This window comes from Rhipicephalus sanguineus, chromosome 5, assembly GCF_013339695.2.
Source record: "Rhipicephalus sanguineus isolate Rsan-2018 chromosome 5, BIME_Rsan_1.4, whole genome shotgun sequence".
NCBI lineage: Eukaryota > Metazoa > Arthropoda > Arachnida > Ixodida > Ixodidae > Rhipicephalus > Rhipicephalus sanguineus.
The window spans coordinates 148,097,762-148,111,060 of NC_051180.1; the positions used below are offsets into that span (position 1 = coordinate 148,097,762).

Sequence of the window (13,299 nt, forward strand, 5' to 3'; positions counted from 1 at the left end):
GCTACCATGGGAATGATGGGTAGTACACAAATTTGCCTAGTCTTCGTGCTTGCGGCTTCAAACGTACTTGTGGCTTTGTTTATTGCTATGTTTTGGTTTTCTTACGGATAAAAGAATGGATCGTTGTGAACTTCGTGACCAGGTTTGAATCGCTGAGCCTAAAGAAGTTAAAGTGGCGAAGTGAAACTGCTGACTTTTGCTGAACTTCGTTTTGCGACAAAGCGGATGCAGCCGACGCGGAGCCAAACGGAGCCGAAAGTACGAAGTTTAGACAAATTTGTGTACTACCCATCATTCCCATGCTGGCTGAAGCGTCATGCGTTGCAGCCCCCATAGACACTAGCGCCAGAGTTCCCTCTAGTAAGTATTGTAGGAAACTCTATGCTTTCCCCTTTGTCATCCCTCCCTGTGTAGCTTCCACCGCACTCTTCGGGAGCAAAAAGAAAGAAAGCGTTTAATTTTGCAATTAAAAAAAATCCACATTTTTGGAGTGCATTTCACAAAAAAGTTCGATCCTCAAAGGGTTAAATTAGAGCTGTGCGAATAGCAAAATTTTGGGTGCGAAGCAAATTCGAGTATTGAGGTGTGAGTGCGAATCGAATCGAATATTTTTCGAATATTTCTAGAATATTTTTCGAATACTTTGAAGTGAAATTGCAGTTAGAGAGGATTCCTAATAGGGGTGTGCGAATATTCGAAATTTCAAATATTTTTCGAATAGTGTTTGCTATTCGATTCGATTCGCACTGAAATTTTACTATTCGAACTTCCCAAAGACAAATACAGTCAACGTCTGATTGAAAGTGACCCCTTCAGATTTTCAATATGCTTCACCTCAGTACACTCTCGCATTGCGGCAAAGCTGCCTTTCAAGCTCCATTATGGTTGAACACTGCCAAGACACAGTCAACGTCCGATTGGAAGTGGTCCCTAGATTTTCGATATGCTTCACCTCATCACACCCCGTTATCGCGGCAAAGCTGCCTTTCATGCTCTGCTACGGTCGCAAATGTATTAACTCAAGAAAACGCTGGTTCCAACATGGAGATGAAAGACGTGGCAGAGGTGGGCGCTCAATTACTGCAGTTTTGGACCTGAAACTTGGGCAGGAAGTCCGAAAAATCGGAAGCCGAAGGTTTTTAGCATCCAAAATTTCTTATGTTCTTATATATCGACGTCTACGAGGCAGGTTTGGAAATCCGGACTTGAAGGGAGCACACCCTTGTCCGCCACATCAGCTGGCCTTCCACAGAAGTTGAAAGAGAAGGAGAGGCTGAGGAAATGGCATCACTGCCTATCACGTGTAAAGTGTTGTCGACAACAATTTGGATGCACCATAAATACAATTCGGCCTCTACATTGCCTCATTCTTGATAAGACAACTATGAAACACCACCCCGCCAGTGCTTCATCAACCTAGCGAAAAGAAACACTCATGTTGCTATCTCATAAGAATATGCTTAGGAATCCTCTCTAACTGCAATTTCACTTCGAAGTATTCGAAAAATATTCTAGAAATAGAGAAATATTCGAAAAATAATCGATTCGCACTCACACTTCAATATTCGAATTCACTTCGCACCCAAAATTTTGCTATTCGCACAGCTCTAATTTCTAAGCATATTCTTATGAGATAGCAACATGAAAGTGTTTCTTTTCGCTAGGTTGATGAAGCACTGGAGGGGTGGTGTTTCATAGTTTTCTTATCAAGAATGAGGCAATGTAGAGGCCGAATTCTATTTATGTACATGATTTGGCACAACCAAAGTGTTGCCGACAACATTTTACACATGATAGGCAAAGATGCCATTTCCTCAGCCTCTCCTCCTCTCTCAACTTCTGTGGAAGCCCAACTGATGTGGCGGAGAAGGGTGTGCTCCCTTCAGTCCGGAGTTCCAAATCTGCCTCGTAGACGTCGATATATAAGAACATCTGAAATTTTGGATGCTAAAAAGCTTCGGCGTCCGATTTTTCGGACTTCCTGCCCAAATTTCAGGTCCAAAACAGCATTAACCGAGCCCCCAACTCTGCCACATCTTTCATCTCCATATTGGAACCAGCGTTTTCTTGAGTTAATACATTTGCGACCGTAGCGGAGCTTGAAAGGCAGCTTTGCCGCAATACGGGGGTGGGATGAGGTGAAGCATATTGAAAATCTAGGGACCACTTTCAATCAGACGACTGTTCTTGGCAAAGTTCGACCGTAAGGGAGCTAGAAAGGCAGCTTTGCTGCAATACGAGAGTGTAATGAGGTGAAGCATATTGAAAATCTGAAGGGGTCACTTTCAATCGGACATTGACTGCATTTGTTTTTGGGAAGTTCGACTGCATTTGTTTTTGGGAAGTTCGAATAGTTCGAATAGTAAAATTCCAGTGCGAATCGAATCGAATAGCAAGCACTATTCGAAAAATATTCGAAATTTCGAATATTTGCACACCCCTAAAAATCGGTAGCTGTCACTTCCAGCCTCGCCCTCTTCATTTTAATACAGTGCATCTCTTCTTTGACGCCTTTGTCCACTCGATCACTTGTTTTGTTTATCCTCCAAGGAGTTCTCCACAACGAATGCAGACTTAAGTTTTCATCAATGCTGCTGCTGTAACCATGCTACTGCATTGTGGCTTCAGAAACGAATTGGAGGCCTTGTTGGCTTGAGTACGCAGCTGCCAGTCATTCAAGTGCATAGGTGTAGCCAGAGAGGGGGGGTTGACTCAACCCCCTTAGTTATCTCGGGATTGTCATGGCCTGCCGTTACGTAGCAGTTTACAGGCTTGCTCTGTTCCTATCATGGCTGTGGCTGCTAAGCATGAGCGTATGCACAATAAATGAACGCAGGTCTCTTCTTTCTCCACCCCTCCCCGGTCCTTTCTTTTATCTAGGGGTGTGCGAATATTCGAAATTTCGAATATTTTTCGAATAGTGTTTGCTATTCGAACTTCCCAAATACAAATGCAGTCAACGTCCAGTTGAAAGTGACCCCTTCAGATTTTCAGTATGCTTCACCTCATTACACTCTCGTATTGCGGCAAAGCTGCCTTTCAAGCTCCGTTACGGTCGAACTTACCCAAGAGACAAAGTCCGGTTGGAAGTAATCCCTAGATTTTCAATATGCTTCACCTCATCACACCCCCGTGTTGCGGCAAAGCTGCCTTTCAGGCTCCGTTACGGTCGAACTGAGGCAAGAGACAGTCAACGTCTGATTGGAAGTGGTCCCTAGATTTTTAATATGCTTCACCTCCTCACACCCCCGTAATGCGGCAAAGCTGCCTTTCAAGGTCCGTTACGGTTGAACTTAGCCAAGAGAGAAAACGTCCGTTTGGAAGTGGTCCCTAGATTTTCAATATGCTTCACCTCATCCCACCCCCGTATTGCGGCAAAGCTGCCTTTCAAGCTCCGCTACGGTTGAACTTAGCCAAGAGAGAAAACGTCCGTTTGGAAGTGGTCCCTAGATTTTCAATATGCTTCACCTCATCCCACCCCCGTATTGCGGCAAAGCTGCCTTTCAAGCTCCGCTACGGTCGCAAATGTATTAACCCAAGAAAACGCTGGTTCTAACATGGAGACGAAAGATGTGGCAGAGGTGGGGGCCCAATTAATGCTGTTTTGGACCTGAAATTTGGGCAGGAAGTCCGAAACATCGGAAGCCGAAGATTTTTAGCATCCAAAGTTTCAGATGTTCTTATATATCGACGTCTACGAGGCAGATTTGGAACTCCGGACTTGAAGGGAGCACACCCCTGTCTGCCACATCAGTTGGCCTTCCACAGAAGTTGAAAGAGAAGGAGAGGCTGAGGAAATGGCATCACTGCCTATCACGTGTAAAGTGTTGTTGGCAGCACTTTGGTTGCACCAAATCATGTACATAAATACAATTCGGCCTCTACATTGCCTCATTCTTGATAAGACAACTAACTATGAAACACCACCTCGCCAGCACTTCATCAACCTAGTGAAAAGAAACACTTCCATGTTGCTATCTCATAAGAATATGCTTTGGAATCCTCTCTTTTTTTTCTGAAATTTCGCTTCGAAGTATTCGAAAAATGTTTGAGAAATATTCGAAAATTATTCGAAATTATTCGATTCGATTCGCACTCAATCTTCATTATTCGAATTCGCTTCGCACCCAAAATTTTGCTATTCGCACAGCTCTACTTTTATCTTTCTACGAGCAGGCGCATCCAACCCAGCCTTACTGCTACATGACACCAGCAAATTTTGCTCCTTGTCATTATGTGACGATCATCTCTACTACGCTGAATTGCAACAAGACAAAGTAATACTTGGTCCATACTTGAACACTGTGACCTTTCTGCGTGCAAATAGCGCTTGGCGAAACTTCTACGGCTTTGAAATTGTGTTGGTACTCTCGTAATGTAAATTATGCAAGTAATGAAAAAGACCAGCAAAAGCTGCACTCACCGTGAGCAACCGGGGTACCTTTCCATGAGTTTCTGCATCAGCTTCTCGCTTCGATGTGACTGGCCCGATGGCTCTTGCACCGCCTGAAAGCATGTTTATATGTGGTGCTTGTTACAGAAACTTTGGAACATAAAACTAGACGTGGCTATTTTGTCTATCCTGGGCTAACAGAACCAAAGTCACGAAATGCCTTTTAAAGTGTGCACTTAATTTAGCTTGGTAAGCAGGTGTGTGTACACACAGCAGACGCTTCATGTAATGCGAACAAAAATTTATTTTGCCAGTTGTTTTCAGTTAAAAATGAAACTTCTTCCGCTTGCTTTAAGGGGGGACGCGGCTTTCGTATCGTGAAAAATGGCAAAAAAATCGATTTTTTGAAAATCACATTTTCAGTTTCTATAGCCCTTTTTATATCCGATTCCAAAATATCTTCACCGAAAACCGCGTAGAAGTGCTATAAAAAAATTGTTGCGCCTGCCGAGGTAGCGAAAATTATTGGGGAAATCGCAAAAAAACACCGACTCAAAAAATCATAGCTCCGCAACGACGCCACCGGGCGCCGATATCTTGGGCTCATCGGAAAGCGCATTTCTCCGTCTTCAAATTCCCCGCCGCAGCTGGCTCCTCCCTTCGAAAACAAGCGCACAAAAAGCAAATGTTCGAAGGTCGTTTCGAGCCCTCCGATTGGCCGCGTCCGCCATGTTGCCCCAGCGCGCCTCGCCATTGGTCCGATGCTCGCTCCGGGAGATCGTCGTCTGCAGCTCGAGCCTCGTGCGTCTCGAGCTCACGGCTGTCGAAAGTCGCGCTACTTCGTTGCGTGTTCGCAATCGCTCTGTGTTCACGGCTCGACGATAACTTTGAACAAGAACTACGTTTTAGTTTGGAGCTACTAGCGGAAGCTCGGTGGGATTACGATGGCGCGCCGCACTCGTAGCGAACATCGCAAACGCGCTGTGATGATGTGGATTGTGTGGCCCGTGACGGGGCGAAGAGGAACGACAGTTCTGCTCTGCGTTACGCCTTGGAAGAGGAGACGAGGAAAAGGAAGCGCGAGCGGGGCGTGCGGTTCGAGCAGTTGGAGCGCGACACGGTTGGAACGGCAGCCGCTGGTCGGCGGTTCGGGTCGCGACATCGCGCAACCAGGCGTCCAGCAGCATTGCGGACCTGGTGAGCCTGGCTTCTTGCTTCGGGCTGCGTCACTCAACCAGGCGTCCGGCAGCCGTGTGGACCTGGTGAGCCTGATTCCCGCTCTGTGCCCGGTGCTGACACGGAGGCCGGCAGCCTAGCCTGTTCCTGGCCTGAGGTCTTGGGGCCCGAGTGGTGTCACGAGGTGGCCGCGGCTCATGTTGGCGACGGGCAGTTAACCTGCACTGCAGTGGCCTGGTGATCTACCGGCCTGCAGTGCCACCATCACCACCACCACCACCTCGCCACGGTCAAGGCAGCGTACCGGTGACGACCGACCTCGCCGCAGCGGCAACAGGCATAACGGCGAGTAGGACAGTTTGTGTGCCGAGGCGCGTAGGACGTTTAGAATGTACATAAGGAATGCTGTAGTGTGTTGTGTGTAAATCGTCAGTTATCGGTTGTGTTAAAGTCTGTGTTGTGTGTACAGAATCACCTGACTGCCGGTTGAATTATTTCGGATCCTGGGCCCACATTACACCATCACACGCGCGTCTCGGACCGACTATCTAGCGTTGACTCGTCGGATCCGTGGTTGGAGGTTCTGCTTATGCGCACTTCGGACGTCTTGACGAAGATGATCGCAGGACGACTCTTTATACTCGCGACCACGCATTACGTACTTTGAAACATCGGGCACCGCGGCCGGCGCGTCTACTGCTCGGAGTCGTCACTAGGCCTAACTCCGCTCACGGCGTCGGCACGCGAGACGAACCTCGAACTTTGCGGGCAAGAGCAACGCGTTAGCGGACTTGCGGCAGTGTGCTTCTTCGCAAGGAACGAAGCGCTTCCCCCGCCGGCTTCTCGGTACAGCGGATGGTCATGTTACGCATCGGCAGCGGACCCCGCGGCCAAGCTCGTCGCGCAGCGGGCGCGCGTCGGCGTCCCGCAATGCGAGGCCAAACACATTGCGCGCCTATTTTTCGTCGCCGCACCTAGGCATATTGCGCATCGTCACCGAATGCCGCCACCCAGCACATCGCGTGCCGACTTCCGGAGTGTGCGGCTGAGCACTTAGAGGTGAAATAAAGCACTGGTGATGCAATTTAGGTGCGCTTGGGGCCGTGCTTGGTATCGCCGTAAGCGCTCATGAATCATCTGAAAAAATAAAAGCCTCGCAGAAAACCGTGTCCGCGACCGGGTGAATGATGAAGCGCATCGCAGGCGAGGTTTACAAATTAGCTTGAGTGAAACAGGGAGATGAATTCATATCTGCCCAGTTCGCGTGTTGAATAAACTGCTAAGGAATTCCTATTCCACCAATGTCTTGGCCATAACTGCCTGTTATTTAGGAGGAAGGGATAGGTTGCCATGATGAGAGCCGCTCTTAGTATCCTATAAAAATGATTCAATGATCAATTGCAATCAAGACTGTTAATTATGTTAATGAGAGCATGAATACAAGAAAGCTGGCAAATCATCATAGTACATGACCTACTTGCATTACAATATCTTGTTTTTTGTCATGTCTATTTCACCACTTCATAACTTCGTTTAAAATTCATGCTACATGTTCTTTGTATAAAAAGATTTTAAGAAAAAAGAAAGAAAACAAAGGCACAACCGATGAAAGGCCACATGTGCAGGAGGTCCAACCTTATAAAACACCTTAAAGATCACAATCTTCTTGTGTTTTAGAGAAGCAAGGCACCTCAAACTAAAGACAGGGCACTCAAGAAAGTGCACATTACGAAGGACTCAAAAGATTACGACCCCAGTGCCTTTTGATGAAGTAATATCGTTGGTACAACTTTAAAAGCCGTTTTCTCAAAACGACTTTTCTTGCTTCCTGCTTCGCTTGTTCCGCTGATTTCTCACTGACCGCTGGGTCTATTTCAGTTCCGTTTTTTGTTCTATATTCCTTGAAGCACACTTCAGGGCGTGACATTCTTGCTTTTTCAGTATGGCGTTTTGATAATTAGCTATTTGACGAGTTGCACAAAGCCTCGATGCCTGTTGCACAGTCACCTCATGAAAAATGAAAACTAAAAAAAATTTTGTTGCAAATAAAAAAATCTAAGAATGTCATGCCCGCAATCAGACATCTTAGAATGCATAGCACTTTGAACGAGTTTCCTATCGCATTTTTTAAGCGAGTCAGACTCGGAACAAGAGCAGAAGGTGAAATATATTGTAAATCAAAAAGTTGTAAAGATATATTCATGAAATTTCTACAGTAGCATTAAAAAAACATTTCAAATAAGTGTGCCAATTTTCATCAAAATCCATGAAAAAATAAGAAAGTTGGTACAGAAAGCCACGTCCCCCCTTAAGTTCCAGGGCTATCGTGTGCTAAAAGCACAATCTTAATTTAAGGCAAGTCGTACTGGGGGAAATTCCACATTACTGTCAGCCAACAACATCAGCACATGGGCACTATATTTTCTTCGTTTCGTGAAGTTTTGTCACGCATCGCAACGTAAATATGAGGCAAGCTGTAATGAGTGATTTCCCACTCTGCCCCTGTTGAAATGTAGCTGCTATGGCCGGAATTTAATGCGCACCCTTCTTACAGCCCAACACCCGTACCACGAAGTCACTCCGCAAAGTTTTGCAATCTGTTGCCATCGAAGTACTACTGACAAAAAAATTTTTCATTAAATAAGTGAACATCAGTGAGCATGGCATGATGTAAGTCAACTTTGTACTCAGTAGTGCATTGCCACAGCCACTGAGGCCAATGTGTCTACTAGGCTAGGAAAGAGAGAAAAAGTCTTCTCAAACTGGCTCAACGCACAAGACACCTATTTACATTTTCAAATAGAAAGATGTATCATGCCTCGTTGCAGATGTTCACAACTTCAGAAGTACGTGAAGAAGGTTATTAGAAGATTCATCAATAGCTGCAGAGAGAAGCTTGAAAATCTGTGGGGCTGGTGTTTTGCTGAATAATTGCAGGTCAATGCTGTCTTTCTATCCTGCTTTCTAATTTTGTGAGAAAAACTTTAAGCTTGCTAGGGTCTGTGAACAGCAGAATGGTCTACAGTCCGAAATACACATTAGACGGGCAGGTAGATGGATGGGAAGATAAAATAGTAAACAGCTTTTGACACCTTTTCTGCAGGTCGACTGGCAGCACCAGGATACCCTGGAGGTGTGACTGCCGGTATGCCGACCCCCAGTGCAGTTTCGCCGTTAGCAGTGGGCATCGGAGCTGCAGATGCTGCACACACAATCACACAACATTAAGCTTATTTATAACCTGTTTAGTATAAAAGAACAGAATAGTGGCATGGTGTAACAGAAATTCCAATGTTCACCGAAACACCCATTGAAAAAATGAGGGGAGGGAGGGCACAGAATTTCTGTTTCCTACCATTTCCTTTTTTTCCCCATTTACTTTACTGGCCTCAAAAGTTGAATCTCACCACAGGTTGATTAGCTTCTTTTAATTCAATCTTGATGGGACTGGTAAAATCGATTGATCTGGAGAGCTGGATAAAAAGAAATAAGAATTTTATATGGACACATCACTGCTTCTTTAGCAGTACTTGCATAACGCAGTAAAGCTTCGATAATTTGAGCTGTTAAATGCTTAATTCAAAGAACTTATGCAGTCCTGTATTCCCCACTGAAAACCCAACTGGATAACTCGAAGTGGCAGCCCGCACCAGCCCAGTAAATTTGAAGCTATCAGGAAATTCCTGATGAAAGTTTAGCCACAAAACCGGGAAAATGATGACCCTTTGCAGCCACAAGGCAATATCACATGGCAATGTTGATTAATGATAGGTGGAGCAGCCCAGCCTGATTTGTCGCTGCCAGCACAGAAATGGTACATGGTACAGCTCTGAATGATTGCAGTAATGCTTTTAAACGTCCGCGATAGTACTGGTGTTTGTAATAACAGTGCACGCGTGTAATTATTACACATGCACGCAGGGCAAAATGAGCTATAACCCACGAAATCCAGTGGCCCCATCCCACACTTAACACATTTCACCGCATAACGTGGGACGGCGAAGCTAACTGGTGTGTGCTGCAGTGTGATGTAATTGCGAGCTCCCCGTCATGATAAAGATAACACACCGAATCGCAAATAACCGGGGCAACACACAAACACGGTGGCCTCCCCTTCGTCAGTGGGTAGAGGGGACAGTCTCACGGCAAGCTCTTAAGAGTTCCTCAAGGCAAGAAAACATTTAGAACAGCTGCCCCTTGTTATTTTCATTCCTGGTGGGTTAGGGCCGTTTATGGGAGACTTATAGCCGCATCTGTACAATCGGGAAGACTGGTCAGAAATTGTGAGTCTCGTGGGCAATCGGTAGAGCTGGCAGGTATGCAGTTGTTGCTTTGAGCTGTCACCAGCCCTCTTCCAAAAGAATGAAGCCAGAAGACAGGGCTACATATGGTCATCAGTATACAGATGTGCTAACCCAGCCCATTGGCTTGTTCAGCTAATGGCTATGCGGAAGCAGGCTGAATGCAAGTGTCGATTAAATTCATCATCACAGTTATCACTCTTTCACAGCTCCAAATGAGTGGTTCTATGATATGGAGTGGGGAGCAGCCAGAAATTGACAGCGCCTGTTAGCTCTGCCTCAGTCAATTTCATCCTCTGCGCTAGCTGGACCTTCTCAGCCTGAGAATCCAAACGTAACACATCGAATGTGTATCACTAGGTTGGGTTTCAGCTTCATTTTTTTGCATTTTATTGCTTATTCAAAACCATTTCCGAATTCACCAAGCAATTCTACTTTAAGATGCATGACAGAAGCATCTTGGGGACACAGAACTGCCACTGCCTTGACAGTAAGAAAAATGATCAAATTTGGGATACTGAACAAAAATGGGAAAAAAACATTGAAATTCCACTGGGAATACGCAACTGTTGTGACAAACAGAGTTTATTTCATATATTTTTGAACAGTTTGCTGTATTTTTTGGAGGATCGTAAGCGTGCCACAAGCTCTCCTGTCCTGCTACAGTAAAACCTCGTTAATTCGGATCTCAAGGGAGTGAAAAAAAATGTCCGAATTGTCTGAATGTCGAATTAACAAATGCATAACAAAAACACACCTTTTCAATTCCTTTATCGCATACCTTTATTTTGAGAAGTAGTCCGTGATGCTTGTTTGTTTTTTTTGTGGACAGCTAGGAGGCAAGGACTAGTTTGCGGGCATGTGACAAACCCTCTAGCGCAAGAGTATTGCCTGGGACATCGTAACAAAACTTCTCTAGAACGACGAGAGCGTCCGCGGTTTCTTTTGCGGTACGACGCACCGGGCGTAGTTCATCGCACGGGTCTTCGTCGGACGCCTCATCCGTCTCACCGATGCCTTGAAGGACTCTTAATTCGTAGAGCGTACCTCTCTGCTTGCGGGCATATAAGTGGTCCACTCAACGACAGCTTCGACTCGCGTGCAGTAACGATCCACTGCAACAGCGCTTTCTCCAGTTGTGGGTGGGCTGCGGTGCGCAATCGCTTTCGTCTCGCGTGAAATTTCTCGCCCTCAAATGCTTCCATTATTTGAGCCTCGTTTTTCAGGTACGTCGATAGTGTGCTTCTTTTTAAGTTGAACTGACGCATCACCTCTTCTCTGGAAGCGCCGTCTTTCAGCGCTTTTAGTATCTTCACTTTAGTTCCCGTGTCCTTCACCGCGTACTTTGCGCGTTTCGCCGGTTCCGACATCGCGGCAAGGTGATATATCACACCACCACTATGGCCCGATCACCACCTCGTGCACCAACACTTCCGATACGCCGAACAATGCACCGAAGAGGGGGAAAAAAAGCACGACTGACGTCTGCAAGTCTGCACGCTATCCGTCGGAGGCCTTGTTTCTTTGTTATCTGTTCTTCGCCGATGACATGCATGCTCCAAAATGCCACCTTGCGTCCCCTTTCATAAGTTTTCGAAAAAAAAAAAGCGGTTTTCCTTGGCCTCCGCAATCGGCATCAACAGCGCACTGTTGCTGCCGGAGCCCATCTCGGAGACCATATGTTTGCACATGTGTGTCAAAGAAAATGCAATGAGATAAATATTATGGCCTCCGAGACGCAGTTTCAGTTTCAGTTTCGCCGTCTTTGGCTTGCCTCCAGTCCGAATTAACCAGTGTGCTTCAATTTTACGTCGAGTTAGCGAATGTTTGTTGCCATAGGGCTATGGACATTTTTGAAGGGAGGGTGTGGGAATGACGAATTACCCGAATTAACGAGATTCTACTGTACTTGCCTTTCTCCACCTCTCCTTTACATCCCACGTGCCCCACACCACTTAGGGGCTTTACCCTATCCAGGGGCATTGTTCGCTGTTTGTGCAGTTCTTATTGGTTCTACGAACCGTAGCGGGAGCAGGACAGGTTGAAGGACGTGAGTGAGAGCTGGCATAGTTGGCATGCTCGTCTGGTTACGTTAAACGTCGCCTCCTCTAGTTCACGGCACGGCCACTAGACGCGGCAGTTTGTAAAAGAACCATTATTATCTTACACTAATTTCTGCCTGAAATGACGGTTGTCTCTACTAATTACAGCACCCAATCTTTCAACTTGGCTGAAAATCTCAACAGCAAAAACTGTTTCCAGTACAGTAAAAGCTCGTTAATTCGAATTCCACGGGAACGCTGAGCAATTTCGAATTAAACAAAATTTGAAATAATGAAAGTGAGCAAAAATGGGTGGATTTCGGGGGTGGGGGCACGAAAAATATTTATTGGCCAAAAAAAGTCGGTGATGACCATCTGCTTCTTTTCTCTGAATGCCACAGCTGCGGCTCTCTGTTCCAGCGCGCGGACGCGGCGCAGGGAATCCTCTTCACCCTCTTCAAAGCTGAAGAAGAGATGCGCCACATTAAGTGCCTCCATCACCGCAGAAGCTGACGGGCGCACAGGCGCTTCGTCATCTTCGTCTTCCTCACCTTCTGGCTCTTCAGCAACAGGCTGCGCACCGGCTACTTGAGCGATAATGTCCTCATCAGTCAGGGCACCACACACCGATGCACCGGTGTCAACTTCAACATAATCGGCAAAACGTACGCCTTGAAGAGTGTCGCGCAATGCCACTGGCATGAGCTCCTCAGCCCCGTCCACGTCGACGTCACAACTATCCTGCACACTTCCAGCTGCAAATCCACTGTGGCGGAAACAGTTTGCGATTGTGGTCGCGGTCATCTGTTCCCATGCGCGCACCAACATGTGCATGGCAGTGAGCAGCGTGATGCCGAAGTCCTTCCTGTCGCCCGCGCACAAAATCATTCTCTCCAGCATGTGACGCCTATAAAAGCACTTGATGTTCCTTATCACACCCTGGTCCATTGGCTGTAGGGCCGCAGTCGTATTTGCTGGAAGGAACACTAACTTTGTTGCTCTCAGCTCAACGTTGACTTTGTGCGCCGAACAGTTGTCGACGACAAGAAGAACGCGTCTGCCGCCCAGTTCCATTCGCCTGTCGAATTTCAGTAGCCACTTCCTGAATAGGTCACCTGTCATCCAGGCTTTTTTGTTTGCGGCGTACTCCGTCGGCAGTGACCGAATGTTTTTGAAGCACCGTGGCTTGAGTGCTTTGCCAATCACAAAAAGGGGGACCTTTTCCGTACCAGTCATATTTGCGGCGACCAGAACAGTGACACGCTCTTTGCTGCGCTTGCCGCCGGCACAGCTGTCTCCCTTGTAGGTGATCGTCTTGTCTGGCTGCAACTTGAAAAATAACGCTGTCTCGTCAGCGTTAAACACATCCCGTGGTGAGTAGCTCTCC

General features: G+C 46.6%; 1 protein-coding gene across 1 annotated transcript in view; it reads right to left on the reverse strand.

Annotated features, from left to right (window-relative positions):
• Positions 1-13,299, reverse strand: part of LOC119394339 (E3 ubiquitin-protein ligase TTC3) — a 167,003-nt gene that overhangs the window by 8,011 nt on the left and 145,693 nt on the right. Inside the window, exons 38-39 of the mRNA XM_049416060.1 lie at positions 8,662-8,771; positions 4,424-4,506 (exon numbers count right to left, since the gene is read on the reverse strand). Of these exons, the coding sequence (XP_049272017.1) occupies positions 4,424-4,506; positions 8,662-8,771 (193 nt within the window). The remainder of the gene's footprint in view (positions 1-4,423; positions 4,507-8,661; positions 8,772-13,299) is intronic.